Source organism: Octopus bimaculoides, chromosome 5, assembly GCF_001194135.2.
Source record: "Octopus bimaculoides isolate UCB-OBI-ISO-001 chromosome 5, ASM119413v2, whole genome shotgun sequence".
Taxonomy (NCBI): domain Eukaryota; kingdom Metazoa; phylum Mollusca; class Cephalopoda; order Octopoda; family Octopodidae; genus Octopus; species Octopus bimaculoides.
In genome coordinates, this window is record NC_068985.1 from 65,963,060 (window position 1) to 65,986,483 (window position 23,424).

At 38.2% G+C, this 23,424-nt stretch overlaps 1 protein-coding gene across 4 annotated transcripts in view; it reads right to left on the reverse strand.

The window, feature by feature from the left end:
• Positions 1 to 1,359: 1,359 nt before the first annotated feature.
• The window catches only part of LOC106872171 (uncharacterized), a 58,863-nt gene continuing 36,798 nt past the window's right edge, over positions 1,360 to 23,424 (reverse strand). For 3 of the 4 annotated variants that reach the window (XM_052967767.1, XM_014919059.2, XM_052967768.1), the window contains exons 3-5: positions 12,753 to 13,387; positions 3,211 to 3,493; positions 1,360 to 2,022 (exon numbers count right to left, since the gene is read on the reverse strand). In XM_052967767.1, coding sequence (XP_052823727.1) covers positions 1,907 to 2,022; positions 3,211 to 3,493; positions 12,753 to 13,387 — 1,034 coding nt within the window. In that variant the 3' untranslated portion in view covers positions 1,360 to 1,906. The remainder of the gene's footprint in view (positions 2,023 to 3,210; positions 3,494 to 12,752; positions 13,388 to 23,424) is intronic. The other variant, XM_014919060.2, reaches the window with a different exon arrangement.

Genomic DNA, 23,424 nt, shown 5'->3' on the forward strand with positions numbered 1-23,424 from the left:
TATATATAGAGGAAAGCAATTAGTTTTAAATCTCTGAACAAGAAGTAAGTAGTAACAGTACTACAGAGTAAAATCCATTTGCCGACATAAAGTGGCAGTCCTGGTTAGGACGATATTACTACCTTTTTTAGCCCCAGGAAACATCCGTTCCAGCTGGCTACCAACACACAACTGCGTCCTTATACCTCAAACAAGGGAGCTAATGTCTCCATTCAACCTTAAAAGGTACCTGTAGACCATGGTTTCTGAGTTATTTCTCTTCATCAGCACAGGAAGACCGTTGGTTAGAGATGACAGCACTAGGCCTTGTTTGAAGTATATACTTTTAAAGTGACACACAGTCACTGATCTCGTAAAGAGGAAAGCAATTAGTTTTACTAATGTTACTACCTTTTTTTAGCACCAGGGAAACATCTTTACCAGCTGGCTACTGATGCACAACTGTGTCCTTATATCTCGAACAAGGGAGCTAATGTCCCCACTCAACCTTAAATGGTACCTGCAGACCATGAAGAGAAATAACCCAGAAACCATGGTCCACAGGTACTGTTTAAGGCTGAGTGGGGATATTAGCTCCCTTGTTCGAGGTATAAAGACACAGCTGTGCGTCAGTAGCCAGCTGGAAAAGATGTTTTCCTGGGGCTAAAAAAGGTAGTAACATTGTCCTAATCAGGACTGTCACTTTATGTTAGTGAATAGATTTTACTCTATATGTGTGTGTGTGTGTGTGTGTGTGTGTGTGTGTGTGTGCATGCGTGTGTTGTGTATATATATATATATGTGTGTGTGTGTGTGTGTGTGTTATATACATATAAGCACACATATAGGTGCAGTTGTGGCTATGTGGTAAGAAGCTTGGTTTCCAACCACATGGTTCTGGGTTTAGTCCCAGTGTAGCACCTACTATAGCCTCAGGCCGACCAAGACCTTGTGAGTGGTCAAACCATCTAACCCATCTAACCCATGACAGCATGGACAATGGACATTAAATAATGATGATGATGATGATGTATATCTATGTGTGTGTGTCTTTCTGTCTGTGTTTGTTCCCCCCTCCACCACTGCTTGACAACTAGGTTGGTGTGTTTGCATAACATAGTGGTTTGCAAAAGAGACTGATAGAATAAGTACCAAGCTTAAAATATTAGTGGATTGATTCATTTGACTAAAAATTCAAGGCAGTGCCCCAGCATGGCCACAGTTTAATGACTGAAACAAGTAAAAGAAAAAGATACAATACAATACAATACATACATACATACATACATTACATACATACATACATTTGTATATCTTATAATTGCTTGTTTGTGAAATTAGTAACACTAAACAGGCACTGAATGAACAACTCGATACAGATTGTTGAGTGAAAATAATATTTATTATTAATAAAGACTGTTTATTTCAAGTTTTTGCCAATACTTGCTACTCAAAACAGTGCTTACTAAGATGAAAGCAAGATTGCAGAGCTTACGAAGCTTTCTTTTGTTGCAGTATCAGATCTTCTTCCAAATGATTGATGTAGAATGCAATTCCTGCACAATTCACACCAACTCATTGCCCTAGACTGGATGCATATTAAATTAAAAAAAACATCAGATTCATGAACTGGAAACAAAAACCAATGTAATATTGAATTCTTAATGATGTACCAAATTCCCTGGAAAATTTATTTAGATAATGCTGATGAGAAAGACAACAATAATAACCAAATGTTAGTAACGATGGCAATGATTATGAAAATTACATTTTAATAACACGTTTCAGCTTAGAAATGCTTGTAAGCTATACAGGTCAAACATTTTGTATATAGCAATAACAGCTAACTGGAAAGTTTCTAAAATGATTCCATGCTTGATGATTATATTTTTGCTCCCCATTTAAAATATCCATTAAGTTCCAGTGTTTATGATTTTCGATGATCACGTTTGGCATTGCTGATTTTTATTGTGAAAGCTTTATGAAATATGGCCTTGGATACTTTTGTCAGTTGGTACTCATTACACAGGGATAAATAAAATGCTGCAAATTAATGAAAGGATAATAAGAAAAGAACATTACACCATTAATTACAAAAAACATGTTTTAAAAATTAAATAACAACATATAATCACTAAAAGGTAAGACCAAATTACCATTTCTTTCACCATTATCATCACAACCACCACAACCTTGGCCATTACAACCCATTCCTCAGTATCTCTACTAACTTTACAAAGCAAAAGATGAACTTCTACATAGTTGCTTGACTTGCTAGAAAGAACATCCAAATCTCCCTCAAATTACACTCCCATGCCATCTTAAAAAAATGAAGGACACATTGGATAATGTAGTCTTAGATATACAAAAACAATTTCTGACCAAGGATGACTAGGGCCTAAGCAACAACAACTCCCATTATAACCGCTTCGATCACCACAGCTTCAATCTTTATCTCTAACAAATCTCACTATTATCAGAAAGAGCAGTGAAATTTGCATCAAATCATAGTTTACCAGTTTGGATACACTATATATAAAAAAGAGAAAAATAGATGAGATAGTCATAGCTGGAAAGCTTATAGATCTACTAGATTAAGACTGACCTGGGCAAAATTGACAACACCTCCATCTCACTATCACCATTACTTCTACTGTTCCTACATTACTTTCACCACTAGCATCACCATTATTACCATCACTACCACTACAAAGAAACCTTTACATTTTTTTTTTCACAATTTGCTAGAAATAACAGCCAAAGCAAAAGAGGCCCTAGATGGACACTACTTAAAAAAAATGGATTGGATAGTGATAGCTAGGATGGTTTTTATCATAGAGAATAATCAACAACATCAACTGGGGTAATCAACAACAACATCACAACATCACTATCATTCTGTTCAACCACTAGTACAATCATCACTACAAGAAACTTCAACATCATTATCACTAGCACCTAATCCCAACCACCTTTTACTATACAACTGATGAATCAGCAATGTCTACCTAGAAATAATAGCCAAATTTACTTTACATAACCTATACAATCATAAGTAAGTCACCTAAGACTATTCTGGATATTGTGGTATTAGATTCATGACAAAGTCTTGCAGTGGTCTTAATTAAAACGTCTTTGAGAAGAAAGGAAAAGATTTTGGTCAGCTAAATTAGTATCAAGCTTGATCTAAAAATCAATGACAGTATTGAAAAGTTACCAAACATTACTTACTTTCAATAGCATCGACTTTTCTACGATCGAGAGGACATCCACTTTCTGCCTTTGTGCGTCTTAGACCAAGACCCGAAGAATGTTTTAGTTCCCATTTGGAAAAGACCAAATTAATTGCTCCTTGCAAAACTGAAAGACTGAAATAGTGCATGCTAACAGGTGAAATTGGCCTCTTGGCATTGACTATTCGGTCCATGAGAACTTGTAATTGTAGATTATCAACAACAATGTCTGGGTAGGTATCAGATCCACTGGTTTCAACAACACTGAGTAATGGAACCATCTATAGAGGAGGGTGAAAAATAGGAAAGAAAGAAAATAATATTATTTATAAGGTGCTTTACAAAGATTCCAGATTTGACAACTTTAATAAGTGATTGCTGTTGTAGCCCTGAGTCAACCAATGTCTTAAGAAACAAATTTAACTTGGAAATTGTGCAGGAGCCTGTCAGATATATGCATGCGTGCAAACATACATATACATGCATACACATATATTTGTATGAATATGTTTGTATAAGTACTAATATATTGAGAAAAAAATTAAGTATAAGAAAAATTAGATATGGAGTGTAAGTGAGAAGACTGAGTGGTGTGGTCCTGTGATGTGTATGGATGAGGACAACAGTTTGACACCTCTGTAGTTACTTCTCTCAAAGGCATTTTATTTATCCTAGTAGCAACACCAGTTATTGGATATGTTACCTTCCTGTACAATCTGATTAACTATATGGATGACTAGGCCATAGCCTACTCCAACTATTTTACCAATAATTCCTGATGGAGCAGGAACCTTCCCTGTCTTCATATCCTTAATTGCTTTATCTCACATACTGCTGACAACCTCCATCAGGTTCACATTAAGAAAATTCTTCCCTTCTCATACATTCTCCCCATGTAGTAGCTTTCTATAGTGACATTTCCATGCTTTTTGCTTTTCAGAATCATGCAGTGCAAATGTAGCATCGTCCATCCATACACACTTCACTCTTACAACATTACAACACACACACACACACACACACACACACACACATGCATATGTACAGATACATACATGTATATTGGCCGAAGCCTCTCTGCTCACATGTGCCATTGCTCGTAGTTGTATACATTGCTTTGTACACAAAATAACAATAGTAGATTATTAAAAAATATTATGTAGGTTCAATTATTCTTACAAGTAGATAGTCTTCCTCAGTCAGCAGTTGTATGAGATGCACAGTGTATCCACAGAAAAAGGTATAACACATGCAATCCAGTAAAACATTGCAGGCACTGTTCATGCTTGAGCAGATAGTTTTCAGGCTGGTGGACGCACCTGTAATGCAATACCATGTATTTCATAGTTCTTGGTAGTGCTATAATCTGGTACCTCCTGAAGATGTTGCTGATCTGGCTCTGCTATAATCAGGAACCCTATGGAAAAATTGTTGATACAAGCATATTTAGGGTATACAAGGTGCCTTCCAGAAGTTCTGAGACTTTTTTAGGAGAGGCAGGTACAACTGTCCTTGATTTTGTAATTTTAGTCTATCCTTACTATGCATCTAATAAACTGACCTCCTAACTTTTGCTATTCTAGATTGAAAGAGATAGCACTTTGAACACACCCTACTAAATATGCTTGTCACAGCTGACTAGTTTGCAGAATGCAACTGAGATGTTTGGAAGCTCACTGTGCAACAAAGTTTCATATTCAGCTTCGCAAAGACACTACAGAAACTTATGAAATGCTCCAGAATGATTATGGGTGAACGCTTTTGCTGGTGCAAGTGGTTCAAGGATGGCAAAAAGGTGAGAAATGATGAAATGTGAGGGAAGGAGAGAGACATTAGAACATCAGAGCTGACTGAGAAAGTTCACAATGTTTTGGATAAAGACCATTGTGTGTCTATAAAGACAATAAACATACTGTTTGGAGTTGGAGTGGCAACTATACACACACTTATTCATGAAGATCTGAACACGTGCAAAATCTGTTCCCAGGGTGCTCCAGATCTTGCTACCTGTAACTTTAGGTTTTTCCCCAAACTGAAGGAAAACCTAAAGGGCAGTTATTTTGAAAATAAAGGAGGCTGCAACAAAGATACTTTCCCTTTGGCAGGCTTCCATGGTGCATTCACAAAGTGGCTAGAGCACTACAAGTGCATTACAAGTGCAGAGTATCCCACTTTAAAGGAGACTAGAGTTTTGTACTTCTTTGAAATTAATAAATGTCCCACCTGAAAATGTCTGAAAACTTCTGGAATGCACCCTGTATATACACACAGGTAGATGGGAATGCTGACATTGATGACATGAATTAACAAGATTACATAATGTTTGAATCATTATGTAAATTTGGCTATTGTTTGTTGAAATCAATATTTATAAAGCATAAAATACCAACAGCAACATCAATGTCATTAATATCTAGGAATAGGAAAAGCTGAGAGTAAAACATTTGCCAATGTTCAAGGCCTGATGAATCAGAAGCATGAGATATTCTGAATTATAAGGTGGTGTGTGAGAGAAACTTTAGATGTTGTTGAGGAGAAATGCATACAGGATGATAATGTCACTCTTGCACTTACAAATGATGTAAAGAAACAGGTATAGAAGGTCTATAAGAAGCTATTAAATGAGAATAACACATAGGAGAAGAAGGGTTTACCCCCAAGAAGTGTAGTGGGGTCACAGAGGCTAACAGAGAAGGTAACATTCATATAGGAAGGTTCACAGGAACAATATGTACTAAGAGCACATGTGAAATAGACTCCTTCCAAGGCTTAGGGGAGCTCTCTAGAAGTAATTGCTAGTTTCTTTTTCCTACAGGACCTAACTAGCAAGGGTGGGAGGAACACTGAAAGTATAGAAGACAGAATAAGAAGTGGTTTGAAAAAGTTCAGTAAGCCATTACCTCTGCTGGCAACAAAGGAGTTTTCTCTCAGAGTGAAGTGCAAATAGTTTGGTGCTTGTGTATAAAGACTGATGTTGCACAGTTTTAAGATGTAGGCCTTGAATGTGGGAGACTTTTAAAAACTAGACAGAAATAAAACAAGTAAGTGGAGAATGCATGAGAAGAGAAGAAATAAAGCAACCAAGAACTGCATACAATATTAGTGTACCTGAATGATGAAACACAAATGAACTGAGAGAAAACTGAATGCAAGAGAGAAGACTATATTGGAATAGATAGGTGATGCACATTGAGGTGGAGCATCTTCATGAAGAAGTGGACTATACTTAAAATGAATGGAACCATCAGAAGAAGACAAGAAAAGACTTGGGAGGATGTGGGAAGTGTGTGCATATGTGTGTGTGTGCATGCATGCGTGTGTACATGTGTGTGTGTGTGTGTGTGTGTATATATATATATATATATATATATATATATATATATATATATATATATATATGCATATATATATATATGGGCAACTACCATAAGGCATACAGAATTATACATGCACATGTATATGTGCATGTACACGTGTAGGTCTATATATATATATATATATATGTATCATTTACCTTTTACTTGTTTTGTCATTGGATTTTAGCCATGCTGATGCACCACCTTGGAGGGTTTTAATTGAATGAATCAACCCCAGTACTTATTTTCTTTTAAGCTTGATACTTATTCTATCAGTTTCTTTTGCAAAACTACTAAATTATGAAGACATAAACAAACAAAAGCACCAGTTGTTGAACAGTGGTGGGGTACAAGCGCGCGCGCGCACACACACACACACAATCAGTAGCTGTATTATCTTCACTACTCCTGCTGCTCTTCCTTCTTTTGCATCCTTCTATCATCTCTAACTATTGATAGTCTGCCGCCCCTCACCACTTATATAATCTCACATACCCATATAACCTTCCATGTATCTGTATATATAAAAGGCAGGATGTGTGTGTGTATGTACGTGAATGTAATTTATGCATGTCCACAAATTAGCACGCATGTCACTCCAATTTTAGGAGGACATTCGTCATGACCCTAGCTGTATTTTCGTCAACTTATTTTTCCCAAAGGCACCAGCGAATAGCAGTAAAAATAAATTTTCAACCAAAACATTTAACAATTTTCAAGTTGGGGAAATCACAATTGTTTACAAACAGGAGTTAAGTCCCTTTCTAGTGACGAGTAAGTTTTTGTTAAGACTTTTGTTGTTTTTTTTTCCTATCGAGGAAAAAAGTGTTTGTTGATATATGGGCACTGCCCCCCACCACATACGAACATGTATGCGTACAAAAAATATGTATGCAATTGGTGTACGTATGTGTGTGTATGTGTGTGTGTTGCCCATATATATATATATATATATATATATGCTTAAACTTAGTTGTGATCTGAACATAACTGCTTCTGGCACAGAGAATCGGGAGCCCTTTTGGGCATTTTATTTTCCTTGCTGGAAGGGTTCCCAACCCATCAGCAAAGAGGTCTTAGATGATGGGGGTGTCGATCAAACTCCCAAGCCATGCGCTCCCATTGTGACACTGATTCTGCCCAAATTTGACGTCGATGTTACTTAGTTTGGTTTGAAATAAAGAACTTGATTAGCTTAATAATCCTAACTTAATCCCGGACAAAGCCGGGCTATACTGTTAGTAGACCCACTTACACTCACCTTTTGCCTTATAGGGGTACTTTGGCACCTTGACACCCTCCTACACCTTGCAGCTCCAACCAATGATTCCCCACATTTTCTTTTCCATATTAGATGTGAGTAGCCATAACCACACAGGTCATTTTGCAGGAAACTGTTTTTCCTCCCTCTCTCATCCTTAAGCATTCTCTAGTGCATTGGACAAAATACATTCTGCTTTTTGTTCTGTGTTCAAAAGCTACCCAGGCTGATTCTGCTATTCTATCTTAAAAAGTTGTAAAATAAATGCTATACAAAATACTGGGGTTTACACAACCAGTCCAAACCCTTAAAAAACAATATTCCCATATGACAGCTGTTATAGAAAGAATAAAAAAACTATATACAAAGACAATGCTTGGTCTTTTTTGAATATACTCTTATGTAATATACCATCTTCCTCATTTAGTGAGTGCTTTCCCTGCTGGCATGGGTTAGAAGGTTTGACTGGAAATGATAAGCTGTACCTGGTTCCAGTCTGATCAGTATGGTTTCTACAGCTGCATACCCCTCCTAATGTCAACCACTCCAAGAGTGTGATGGGTGCTTTTACAGCATTGGCCATGACTATGATTTCACATAGCTTGATGAGTCTTCTCAATCACAGTATATCACCAAAGGTCTCAATCACTTGTTATTGCCTGCATAAGACCTATCATTTGAAGATCATGCTTCACCACCATGTTCCATGTCTCCCTCTCACACAGGTTTCCTCTACAGTTAGAGATCCTCGTCCATACACATCACATATCCACACCAGTTTAGTCATCTCTCTTGCACATCACATCTGATGCCTCTTACGGCCAATTTTTCTCTCAAGATGCTTACACTCTGTTGTATGTGTACACTGATATTGAACATCCAGCAAAGCACACTAAATTCATTTCTTTCAAACCTTCACATGTCCTCTGTAGTCAAATCCATGTTTCACTACCATGTAACATGGTTGTTCTCATATAGGGATCATATAATCTGCCTTTCATTCTGTTACCAACAAAGGTAGAAGCTCTCTGAACTTTGCCCAGCCTATTCTTATTCTAGCAATTATGCTCTCGGAGCATCCACCTCCACTGCCGACTTGGTCCCCTAAATAACAAAAGCTGTCAACTACTTCTAGGTGACCCCACTGACATTTGATGGAGTCTATTTTTTGTACATTTCTAGTATTTTTTGTACCTGTACATCTGCCACACACAAAAACTATTTTCCCTGTTAACCTTCCTCTGATACTGCTGCACCCTTTATGTTTCCACAACTTACACTGAGTACACCTTATAGAGTTTCTACTTATGCCTTTTCTACAAATTGAGCAGGGTCATCTACCTGAAGGGATTTATAATTTATCTGCTTTCCTACTTACTAAGACTGGTTTTTGCTAAATTAACTCTTTGATTCCAGACTTTGCTTCCACATCTGAAATTTAATCTCCAGTTCTGACAGTGATTCAGTGATAAGAACAAGATCATCAGCACAGAGGAGCTCCTAGGGGCAGCCTGACTTAAATTCCTCTGTTACTGCCAGGAGGGCTATGATGAACAAGAGGGGGCTGAGGACCAATCATTGGTGAACTACCTGTACACTGAATTCATTGCTATACTCATTATTCCCAACCTTCACCTTACTGACAGTATCTTTGTGCATGGCTTGTACAGCTCTCACCAATCACTCATCTATCCCTAGTTTCTGCATTGACCACCAGATAAAGGAGCAGGGGACCCTGTCAAAGGCCTTCAACATGTCAACAAAAGCTAAGTACAGAGGTTTATTTTTGGGTAAGTATTTCTCCTGCAGCTGCCTTACATGCATCAGTGATGCTTCTCCCTGGCACAAAACCAAACTACATCTGATCTAGACCAACTCTCTCCCTAATTAGTTGGGCTATGACTCTCTCCGTAACTTTCATCAACTGATTCAAGAGTTTGATAACTCAGTAATTATTTCTGTCTAAGGCATCACCTTTATCTTTGTAGTAGTTGACTATAGTGTAGTTACCTGATTAACTATATAGGTGACTATACCATAACCCACAACATCAGATATTTTAAGCATCTCAGTGGTGATTCCTGATGGGCCAGAGCTTTTCTGGCCTTCATATCCTTTATGGATTTATCTACCATGCTACTGTCTCTTTGAATTTCCAGTCCCTCTGTTAGATCCACCTTAGGTAGACTCTCCTTCTCCTATGGGCTCTCTACATTTAGCAACCTTCCATAGTGGCACGTCAAAGCCTCCCTCTTTCTTTGCAGAATCATTAACTGCAAGTGAGCCATCATCCATGGAAGCACACTCCTTTCCAACAATATTACAATTTTTCCAGGTGCACTGCCTTGCAAACTGAAACACTTCAAGCCACTGGTCCTCACACTGCAGAACATTGGCAAACTTCTTCCTTTGTGCTTCAACCCTTGCTAAATATACCTGCCTCCTAGCTTCCCTTCTAGCTGCCTGATAAAGCTCCTTGCTACCACCACCCTTCTAGTCCTTCCAAGTCTGTTTCTTTGCTCTAGTGGCCGTCAACTACACTGTTCCACCACCATGTCATCCTAGGTCAGGTTGAGACTTTGCACCAACCACAAATTTGGTCTATAGCTCTCAGTAAGTTGTCTTGTAGGAACTTCCAGTTATATTCTATGTTATAAGTCTGTAACTCCTCCATCTCCTCCTCCTTAAATGCTTCAGTTAGGATGTCTCTAAATCTCTGACTATTCAAAGGATCCATAAACTTCCAGATCATTCTTTTCCAAACTGGCTTGCTTTTTGGAATCCTTTCTGCCTGTAACCTATGCTGAGGGGCATATTCTTCACCAGGGAAGGACTCTGCATTTGTGAGCAGCCATGAATCCTGTTTTCTGGTGAGAATGTAGTCAATCTGGTTAGCATGGTCACCAGAATTATAGGTTACCAGGTGACTGGCTGGTTTTCTGAAGTTGGTGTTGCTGGTCATTAGGTCATTCACAACACAGAACTCCAGTAATTATGTTCTCTCTTCATTTCGGGAACCAATTCCATAGCCCTCATGCATCCCATGGATGACACCCAGGTACTGCCCAACATGTCCATTGAAATCACCAGCTATGAAGATAAGGTCACTGTCATTTGTCTTTGAAGCAGCCTTCAAAAGAGTATCATAAAAGAGTATCATAAAAGAGTATCATAAAAGCAGACCCAGCTGTAGGGCATAGGCAAAGATGTTTGTTGCCATGATACTCTGCAAAACTAGTCTAAGCTCAAGTACTCTATCACATACTCTGACAACCTCAATCATCTTATTTACCAATTTCTCTGCTAGAAGTATACCCACACCTCCTACCCCATCATTTTTACCTTCCTTGAAAAATTTATACCTATGCCTTTTGCCTGTGAGGAATGTGGCTGAAAATACCTTCTACCTTACTTCTTGGATGCAACACATGTCAACACGTCTCTGTTCAAGCACCTCAACAATCTCAACAGACCTACCATTCAATGTACCTACATTGACAGTGCCAACTCAGAGGAAATGTAAGGGGAGGCAGGTGGTAACATGGGGAGGGGGAACTGCGGCTTTGGCATCTGAAAAGAAGGTTGTAATGAGCATTTGTGCTCGCATTTAATCCATCATCATTCATGTTACACTTGCTAACTCCACTGGAAATGGATGCTATACCAATATTAGTAAAAGCAGTGTTAGTACAGATACAAGTAAATACATATATAGGCTAATTGGTTAATTATTGTCACCTCCATTGGTGTGTGTGTGTGTGTGTGGGGGGCACATATGACCATTAATACATAACAATGTTAATAGAGATACAGGTATGTAAATTACATAAATAGACAGGATAAGTGTAGGTAATTATATAAAAATAATTCGCTGGTTAATTAATGACACAATAAAACTAAGTACTGCATAGTCATGTTTAGTTTTGTTTTCTTTGGTGCAGAGTTTGGTGCGTTTGTATTGCAGTAATGTGGATGCCACAACTGAGGAAGGGAGGTGCCATAAGAGATTCCCTGTACAAAAGAGTGTCTTCTGGTGTAGGTGGTGGGGGAAGGAATGGGTGGGCCCATATGGAAAAATTGGGGAATTAAAGCCATGCTGGTGGTTTTCAAAACACAGAACACAATGACTCAGGCTATAAGCAAATTTTAATGATAAAGTAGATAGGATAAAATGGGATAGGCAGCTATCCATTGGGATGACATTGGAGTCATAACAGTAATGAAGATAGATAAGCAACTTAGGTGAGTTTTTACAGAGTGAAAAAGGGAGGAAAGAAGGAGCAGGCAATAAATTACAATTTAATTGAGTTATACCAAAAGTTAGATTAAAGTAAATTAAGATGGGTTAGAATCTCTGACGAAATGAAAAAAGTCAACTTACCTGCACATAGCGGAGTGGATGTGAGTGATAGATAAGGTAAATCCTAATACCTAATATATATATATATATAAGTGTGTTTTTTTCTACTGCTGTTATGGTGACCTCTGCTCTTCAAACTGGTTAACCTCATGCCACCTCCACTCACTCGTGCATCTTCTCTTGTCACTCATACTTTGTTCACTCTTTCAGATATTGTACTAATGACTACATCTAGTTATCTTAGAACATCATTCCTCTAGAATTCCCTTTGGCCAACATAAGGCTCTGGTTGTTGATACTTTCAATTTACTCTATAGAGCCATGCCTGTGCAGTAAATCAGCCAAGTCTATTCTTAATAATAATAAGATTATTCCTATTATTTCTTGGACACTATGATAAAAAAATAACTTTGGGTTGAATATATATGTACATTCAATCTCATTTTGTTCTGTAGCAAACATTCCAATCCAAGGGGGCTTTCATTATTAGTTTATATAGATTGAGATGAATATTATTTGGGAGCATAGTGATAAAAAGGAAACCATTTAAGAGCCAAACTTACCTGATGTTTGATGGAATCTTCTGGAAAGACTCCATCAGAGATGTGTTCTTGACTACTAAGTTGGAAATTGGTTTCTTGCTTAAACTGACCATTACTGTTAAGAGTATCAGATGAGAAGGAGGATTCGACAATGAGATCATTATTGTATCTATCATCATCATCATTAACATTATTATTGGTATCAGCATCCACATTATCATCATCAAGATTGATATTATTCATTTCAGACATATGATGTGAGAGTTGTAGTTGTTGTTCACAATGTTGTTGATGTTGTTGTTCAAGCAGTTTTCTTTGTTGCAGTATTTGTTGTTGATGAAATGAGTCTCTTTTCTGGTGATGTTGCAGCATCGAATGACATCCTGAGTGCATCTGGATTTCTTCAGGAGTTGTTGGCAGCAGGGGTGCAAGAGATGGTTGTGATGGTGATTGTGGTAGTGGTGGTGTTGGTGGAGACATTTTGAATGTGTTGCTGCTATGGCTAACGTCTTCATTAATAGATATTGTATTGCATGGACTGAAAGTCATAGCATCAAAGAGAGGGATGATTCCATTTTCAACTTGGTCAGCTAATCGTCGCAGAAACTGCACAAATGCACCACGCATCACTGCTTCATTATAGACAATATCTTCAGCTGAAATATAATTGTACATTTAGAGTTTAACTAAATGCTTTATACATTAGGTGCAGGCATGGCTATGTGGTTTAGAAGCTTTGTTTTACAGTCATGTGATTTTAGGGTCAGTCTCACTGCACAGCACCTTGGGCAAGCGCTTTAAGTATCTACCACAATAACCCTAGGCTGACCAATGTCATGTAAATGAATTTGATAGACTGAAACTATGTGGAAGCCACTTGTGTATGTTTGTGTGTATGAGTGTGTGCATATGCATATCTGTGTGTTTAACCCTACATTGCTTGACAATCAGTGTTGGTTTGTTTACATCCTCCGTAATTTAACAGCTCAGAAAAAGGGACTTAAAAAAAAAAGAGACCAATAAAATAAGAATCAAGCTTTAAAAAAAAAGAACTGGGATTGAATTGTTCGATTGAATCCTTTAAGAGAGTGCCTCAACAAGGCCAATGTATGAATGAATGAATGTATGTATGTATGTATGTATGTATGTATGTATGTATGTATGTATGTATGTATGTATGTATGTATGTATGTATGTATGTATGTATGTATGTATGTATGTACGTATGTATGTACGTATGTATGTACATATGTATGTATGTATGTACATACGTATGTATGTATGTATGTATATACGTATGTAGGTATGTATGTATATATGTATGTATGTATGTACATATGTATGTATGTATGTATGTATGTATGTATGTATGTATGTATGTATGTATGTATGTGTGTCTGTCTGTGTGTATGTGTATATGCAAACATGCAAGTGTGCGTTAATTCATATATGTATGCACATACATGTCTGAAATAAAATGACAGGATAGTTACAGGCAGTTGTACACCACCAGTCTGCACTTAGACTAAAAACAACTAATTCAATAGTTTCTGGATTCAGTGGACCAGTTTCCATTTATATTTGAAACAACCTAATTTCACTAATATAACTATAATCTTTGAAGCATGCATATCATAACTCCTACTTCTTTCTTGCAGTATTCAGAAACTATTCCAAAACCTCCTCTCCATCACAGATACTGTAAGAGAATTATAGCTGCGGTCACAAGCAGACATGTTTTTTGACACCATAAAATGAAGGGTCTTATTCAAAACTTTTCATATGCCATGTCAAAAGAAATCATTATCTTTATGGTCAATGACCTCACACATCCCTAATGCAATTTTTCACAGAGTTCTAAGCTGTTTCAATTTCTATATAGCTTGTCTTTTACATTTTCTTTCTGTCCATTTGCCCATGACTTTTAAGTCATTTTCAGACAGGAAGTTCTTTGTTAAATGTTATTTATACTACCAAGCATCGATACTGCTTTTTCACAATCCTATACATCACTGAAAAGTGAAACATCTATCTTCTTTATCACATACTTTGATTTTTATTCATACAGATAACATGCTCCATTGACTGCATTGTCAATCACCTTTTGCAGTTTGCAGCAATCTGCAACATATTCTAAGGGAATATGCACATGATGTAAACTGGCTTAAAAAATATTTTAATTTCCATGTCGATTAACACATTTTCTTTTCCGTTCCATTTGTTATAATTCAATAGTATTTATGAAATAATCTGTTATTTTTATTTTTGTAATAGATGTTTCCTGTAAAATTATTATTATTATTGGCAAACTGGCAGAATTATTAGAGCATCATCAGAAAAATGCTTTGTGATATTTTGTTCCAGCTCTTTACATTCTGAGTTCAAATTCTGCCAGGGTCAATTTTACCTTTCATCCTTTCAGGGTCAATGAAATAAAATAACAATAAAAAAGAAATTAAGTCATCTGTACTGACTAACGCCTTCCCCTAAAAATAGCTGGCCTTTTTATCTAAGTCAAAAACTATTATTATTACCATTATTATGGCCACCATACTGAGAAGACATACAAAGCTGGAGCTCCATGATTTATAAGTGTTTAATCAAGTGTTTCAGCTGGTTGCAGCCTATTCAGTCAAATATTTTTTAATAATTGTCTTGAATGCATTGTTTGGATTGCGATAGTAACATTTTTGGGTACATGCATCCCCTTTCTGGGGGTATAAACTCTGTAACAGTGGTTTTGCATTTTTGTGGAGACAAGATTTCATTTATTTTTCAAATTTTAAAAGTTTTGGATTACGACAAAATCATAATAATCAACAGAGAGCAGCATTCTGTTGACACAGTTGTGACACAGAATGCAACTGAAGTTAAAATTGATTTCTTGTTAAAGAGAAATAAAATTTCCTCTTGTTGCTATGATGGCAGTAACAAGTACCAAAGTACAAACAGCAGCAATGACAGTGAGAACGAGGATGATGACAACAACAGCAGTAGCGACAATGTGAATGGCAACAGCACAAGCAGCAATAACAACAATAATAGCAACTATATCAATAACAATATTAGCAACAACACGAGCAAGATTGAAAACAACAACAGCAACATGAACAACAAGACTGAAAACAACAACAGCAAAAAGAACAATGCAGTTATCAATGGTAACAGTATGGAAAACAACAACGACAACAACAGCAGCAACAGCAATAATGACATAAAGAATCACAACGAAGCTATATCCCTTTTGAGAACAGTGAGCCAATGAACTGTCCATTCAGTTCCAGATTTGAAAAATAAAGCACTGCAATACAAAAGTGACATTACGATACCAGGTGTTATGTGCCTCAGTGAGGAAGAAAAAATTCCCTGAGTCAAGAACCTGCTGATTCACCATGATCCAGTGAGAGTTTTAGCCATTCTGGAGGAGTGTGGGGAGATTGTGGAGGTGAAATTCACCCCACAACTCAATAGGACTGGAATTCTTATGGAATTCCAAATACTAGTTTCTCCTGAGGAAATAAATCATATTCCCGAGTTTTTCTGTTTTGGGGAATGCAAACAGATGCCCAATTATATAGAAAAGAAAAGAAAAAATGAAGTGTTTTGTGTGTGGAAATATGAACCACCTCAAAGCCTTTTGCCCTGCGGTGGAGAAAGCAAGAAGCTCTCCACTGTTACTACCAACTCCTCAAGGTGTGGACAAAGCTACTACCTTACATATACCACCTTCCTCCAACTCAGGCCTAACAAAAGCAAAGACATTGACATCACACCAAAAGGCCTTTGTTGAGGATAAGAGAAAAACTGAATCTGAAGCAAACAGAAACCATCCCAAATTAAAGGCCCTAAGACATGATGGTGAAAAACAAAATTTGTCACTACACAAATTAAAAACAAGTCGACACTAACATCAACACCTTCATCACAACAGAACCCAATTTTGCAAACACATTCACAACCACAAAACACATGTAAACAAAAAGAAACACCCAGAAAATAAAATGACCAAGAGTCACACTTTTGGGTACATACTTCCTTCATCAACTCCATTGGTGTTCAGAAGAGCAACATTGAATTGATTGAGGAAGTAATTAATAAAAACATTGTAACAACTGGAGAAGGTTTCGCAGAATGTCTCCTGAAAACTCCATCAGACAGGATGTTAATCCAAACAGATACGGATACGGATACGTATCTCGATTTGAAACAAAAATTCCCCCAGGACACTGGGTGGTTTAGTAAGTACCTAAAAAAAAAAAACTTTCTAGAAAAAACCCTTCCCCACTTGACAAAAAAGAAGACTATGCCAACAGTCATCCCTGAAAACCAAGGTACATAACCTTAAAGTAGGCTGTGTAAATGTTCAGGGCCTGGGTTTGGCTTAGAAGCAGGGTCACCTGCTCAACGATCTCAGGCCCCTTAATTTAGATCTGACAGTAATTAGTGAGACAAGAATTTCTGGGAAACTTGCTCTAGCATCCATTTTTGAAGACTGTGTGGTATCCTCATCCTGTAGTCTGTTAGGCAGCAGTGTAGCAGTGTTATTCTGAAAATCCTTAGGTCTCAAAGTAAGGGCAGTCATCTTCGACCTGGATAGTAGGTTGGTGGTCCTAGATGTGAATGGCAGTGAAGGTGGTACCTTTATATTGGTGGCCATGTATGCCCTGGCAAGGGCTGGAAGGTCAGATTTCTTCAGGTGTCTAGAAACATTCTTGGGAACGTCTCACACTTTAGTACTAGTGGTGGACTGGAATAGTATTTTAGATGTGCAGCAGGACTGTGTGGGTCTTGTACATAGAAGAAGTGGGTGTAAAAGCCTTGAGAACCTGCTCAGAAACTTCCCTGATGTGCCAGTGAGGACATGGAGCAACCACAATAGGTCATCCAGATAGCATCTAGAAAAGTATTTGTTAGGTCAGTGGATAGGGACAGCATAGGGTGTCCTCAATTCAAATTGGCCAGCTATATAGACCACAAATTTGTGATCTGCACAGTCGATTTAGATAGGACTCATAGACAGGAACCTGGTAACTGAAAACTGAATACGTCCTTTCTGGCATGCAAAGACTACAGGGACCGGATTAGTGAACTGGTTAAGCGGCAGTTGGTGGGGGCAATCATCAACAATTGGTGATGGATAGCCCTGAAGAGGGCGATTAGAGCAGAATCGACAGCATTTAGCAAATAGTTAGAAATAGATTAGAGGGAGAACTAGTTAGCAAACTAGAAGAGCTGAGTAGTAAAGGCATTGTGACTGATGTGTTAGTGGCAAGAATGGCTCTTGACCATTACTTTGAGGTGAAACACGAAAGATGCATTGTCAGAGCTAAGGCCCATGTGCTAAATCATGAGGGAACTAAAGCTGTCTGATGGGCCTGAATGGTGGAGATGCAATATGGCAACAAAACTACAATTGGGTCTTTGATAGATTGGGACTGGCACATGATACATGGTTCTGAGCAGATATGTGTGGCTTTTCAGTAGCACTTTGCGCAACTGTTTGAGGAGGGTGATGGGTCAACAACGGTAGCAGACTTTAGTTCATACTTGGATGGCCTGCCACAGCTCTTGGCCTGCTGCAAGGTTCTGCGAAAAGCCAATAATAGCCACTGAAATACAAGAGGTGATGAGTGTTTGTATAAGTTGCAAATCGCCAGGTTTAGATGGTTTGCCCCATGAATTCTATGTATTCATGCCAGATTTGCTTGGTGGCCTCTTGGCAGACATCTACTGCAACTGGCAGCAGAATGGGAGAATTCCTAGAGCTGTTAGTTGGTATGTGGTGACACTGTTGAAGAAGGATGCCGATAGTGGAGATGCACAAGGGAATTTTTGACCAATAATTCTGCTAAAGACAGTATTTTAGATTTTGGCCAAGGTTTTAGTGAAAAGGTTGGTGCTTGTCATTGGTAGTTTAGTAGGGGAAGCACAAATGTGTGCAATCCCCAACAGGTCTATCCATGACAACCTCCACCTTATGCAATACATCACAGAGTGGGCTGGGACTAAAGCTGGCTTTGGTGGAGCCCTGATAAATTTGGATCAATCAAATTTATTTGGTAGAATTGACCATTGTTACTTGGAAGTCATTCTTAAAGAGGCCAATTTCAGACCTGTTTGCAGAGGCTGGATTGCTGCAATGTACAGCAGCATCTGCTTGGTGATCAAATTAAATGGCCATCTATCGGAACTGTTTAGCATGACATGCTTGGTCCGTCAGGGCTGCCCATTGTCACCTCTTCTGTATGTGCTGGCTCTCAACCCACTGCTATAGTAGTTGGAACAATTGAGGGGCATCCCTTTTGAATTGGAACATGGTAGAGCAGTGTTGGCATACATGGATGATGTCACTATCATAGCGTTGGACACCTCTTGCAGGGGCCAAAACCAATGCCAAGAAGTTGGTGGGCTTGTGACTGGGCACCTGGAGAGGCAGGTTGATGCCATCAGATGGCATTGTTGGACACTAGACTGATGGGTCAGTTAAACTGCTCAGTGTCTGGTTTGGTCCCAACCTCCATGCTTGGGGTCTGGTTCAGTCCTAACCTCCAGGGATAAGAACTGGGATGAAGTGATGAAAAGGATGGCCAGTTATACCCAGAAATGGACTGAGAGGAAGCTGTCCTTGTAGGCAGTGGTGAATGCCTACATTGCTTCCATCATCATTTATCATCTGACAGTTGTGCCTAGCCCCAGTTATTGCTTGATCAAGGTGGAGCATCTCTTGTTCATTTTCTAGTGGAAGGGGCATGTTTCAGTGGTCAGACAGCAGTCTGCTGCCAGCTCTCTCTGAGTGGTGGCTTAGGTATGCCATGGCTTTTAATGTGCAGATACATGCTCAGGGTGTGCCACCTGCAATGATCTCTAGAAGATGAACATGTGTGGGCTCTGTTTGTGCAGCATGTTTTTCTGTAACTCATCTCTTTGATGAGTTACAGTCCTGGGTGAAGGATAGACCAAGACTGGGCGCCAGGTACCTAGAATGTTGTCAGGTGCTCTATCAGTTGGGTGATAGGAATAATGGATGTTCCACTTTAGCTATATATAGAGGATTAGTGGTGGGGAAGTGCAATGACATCCTAGGAGAGACTTTGGGCATTGACGAAGATGAACTGGCTAGTCTGTTCTGGATGACTTTCAGCTGGGGACTATTACGGATAATTTCCAGATGTCTTTGGCTTGGCAGTGTTACCAATTCAGGATAAACTCTACAGGCATGGATGTACTGTCAGACAGGCTTGTCTGAGGTGTTTGCAGAGAAGTAGCACTGAAATACTGACTGACCACTTAGAAATTCTCAGTAGCCAGAGAAAGGAAGAATGAAGCCAAAAAACTCTGCCGCAGCAAAGAAATCTCTGTTCATAAGGACCAAAAGAATCAAGAACAAAATGATGCCATATGATGATAGTACATTGTCGAGTGAAAGTGAGTCTGAGATGGAAATAATTTATGATGACACTAATGACTCTAGAGAAGAAGATCAGAGTATCATCGAAGGTGATTTTGTCATAGTCAAAGTCTCAGGGAAAAAATCGAGAATCTTTCACTACATTGCAAGAGTTGATGCCTTTGAAGGTAATGAGTTTGAAGAAGTTTTTCTTTGTTGGGTGTTGAGCATGAATGACCAAGCTACATTTGTTGTGGACGCCAAGGATGAAGCACTTTGGTCAAAGTCAGACATCGCAAAGAAATTACCAACACCAGCCATTCTTGGAACATCCCGCTGCACACATTTTCAGTTTCACTGTAATCTCGATGGGTGGAAACTGCAGTGATTTTGACATCGACTTTGACATCTTGTGTTCTTAACATTCTATATTTCTTTGAACTTTAGACTCCTGGACTCCAAGTGATTGTTTGACTCAAGAAGAGTGTTGAAACTTGCCTTTCCCTGTGTTTTGCTTCATATTTGACTGTTTTTAGACTCTGTTAGCAAATGTTATTGTATTTCCATTCTTGAAATCATGGATAATTATGGCGGCGATTATTATTGTACCAGAACTTATACTAGGTAATGCAGGCAAATTCACAGGCGAAACATATCTTATCCTACTCCCATTATACAAGGTGGTACAACTCTCCCAGGTGGCTCAACTCTCCTCACCCTGCAGGAGACTTGTGGCATTTGACAAATTTTTTAAAACTGAGTATGACTTTGAAATGCACTGCCAATGAGTATTGAACAGGGAACTTCTTTCACAGATAAGTTTTAATAAGATGTTAATTGTTTCATCGAAACATATCTCACTTGGTTTCTTTGGCAGAATATAATTACAATACTTTTCATGTTTGACAGGGGATAATTTTCTTAAAAGTAGTTCCATTTTTTCTCATCAGTCCAATTGCCTACATGTGGGTTGTGAGGACATGACATGAACTGAATAGTGTGAGGTAGTCACTTGACATTTCAAGAGCAATTGTGACAATGATGTTGAGTAATGTGCTTGTCATGTGTGTGCATTGTTTTCTCTCTGATATCAGTGTGATAGTATTGTGCAATCAGAGACAATTAGCACTACTGGTAAGTAGTTCAAGTATCTGATAAATGAGTTAGAAAAACATTGATCTGAGCCAAAATTAGTTAAAAATTTTGATAGCATTTTATCTCCATGTGTGATTGCTAATATTAATGTAAGTGTGAATGGATACTTAGTTATAACTGTTAAATGTGTATATATATATATATACCGGAGTAAGCACATGAAATGTGCAACAAGGTGGAAAAAAGTGTACTCAAATACCAGAGGTAGAGTAATATGCTTTATTTAAAAGCAGCAGAAATATAACAAAAGACTGTTACTCTGAGTTTCACGTTCCCGTTCATCGGACAGTTTTGTTAGAAAAACTGTCCGATGAACGGGAACGTGAAACTCAGAGTAACAGTCTTTTGTTATATTTCTGCTGCTTTTAAATAAAGTATATATATATATATATATATATATATATATATACTTTTATTAAAGTTGCAAAATTATCACAAGACTTACTCAGAGTTTTGCATTCCCATTTGTCGGTCCAACAAACAGAAAAGTGAAACTTTGAGTAACAGTCTCATGAGGATTTTGCAGCTTTAATAAAAGCATATTACTCTATCTTTGGTATTCAGGTACTATTTTTCCCACCTTGTTTTGCACTTATGTGCTCACTTGTGTGAAAATATGTATATATATATATACATTTGAGTTTAGGGAGATATTATCCAAATGGATACTGTGGTAGCTCTCAGTTACATTCCAGATTATGGCTAACCACATCAATTAGTATTTAAAGTTTATGATCACTATAAGAAGTCACTCACGCTATAAATTCCTCCGATGGGTAATTCCAAGTTTGCTTCACTGGATAGTAATATTATCTGAAGTGTATATGAACAATAATTATAGTGGTAGAGAATATGGAGACTGGTACAGCCTCAAGATTTACTTCCTTTTATTTTACAATGTCATGCAGCATATTTTTATGGTTATGATGACCAATATGTGTTTCCACTACACAGTGTATGGGCAATTGCATATAGAACCAGGCATAATTTTCTGTGTAGCTTCAATCAGGGTCTTTTAACCAGCTTGGCTCAAAGTGAACTGAATTCAGTTAGATGTTTATTGGTTAGGGTTAGATAGAATAGTGACTTTGGCCAGCAACTGTCAAGTTCAAAATGAAAACTGAAGTCAACCACCCAAGTTTGCAAACAGATTAGATTTCTGATTCAAAACAACCTTCTCTCACTTTCACCTGAAACCTAACCAATAAACAGCTGAATTCAGCTTGCTTCAAGATAAGCAGGTTGAAAGACTCTGAATGAAGTTTCACAGAAAAGTATGTCTGGTGCATATGCAACCACCTATACTCTGTGCCGTGGAAACATGTATAGGTCATCGTAACCATAAAAATATGCTGTATGACATTGTAAAAGGAAATAAATTTTGAGGATATACCATTTTCCAAATTCTCTATTGTTATAATTATTGCTGATATATATATATATATATATATATATATATATATATATATACATACACACAGAGAGGGAGAATTCACAAAAAAAAACAAAAGACAAAGACAGGTGGTGTAGACAGCAAACAGATGTATTAGTTTAACACTCGGGAAGTGAAAAAGTCTTTAATGTTTTGAACCTTCACTCTTCCACAGAAAGGAACACAAAAAGAAACAAAGACAGAAAATAAAGAATGTATAGTGGCTAATAATCTATCATGGCAAATGCCAGACATAGGGGTCCCACAGGAGATCTAGGAAGAAGGAGAGATAATAAAGTAGTGGTGATCCCAAAAGTGTAGGTGTGTGGATGATGGTGTGGGGCTGGGAAGTGGTCAGTACTAGTGTGTGCATGGTCGTGTGATGTGATGTGGTGTTGTGTGGTATGAAGGTGTATGGTGTGGTGGTATGTGGTGTGGTGGTATTGTTGGGATATGGGGGAGGCGAGAGTGGGGAAAGCAAAGGTAGGGTGTGGATTAGGCTGAGGGTGGGGGTAGAGGTGTGGTTTAGGGAGAGGGTGTAAGGGATGAGGTGGGGTGGGATGGGATGGATAGGGAAGGTGGGATTGGATTGTGTGGGGGTGGGGTTAAGAGGGAGGGGTGACGATGAAGGGAGAGGGAGAAGGGAGAAGGTGGGTAGGAGTGAAGAGAAGAAAGAGAGTAGAAGTGGAGAGAAGTAGGAGTCAGAGCAAGAGAGGAGA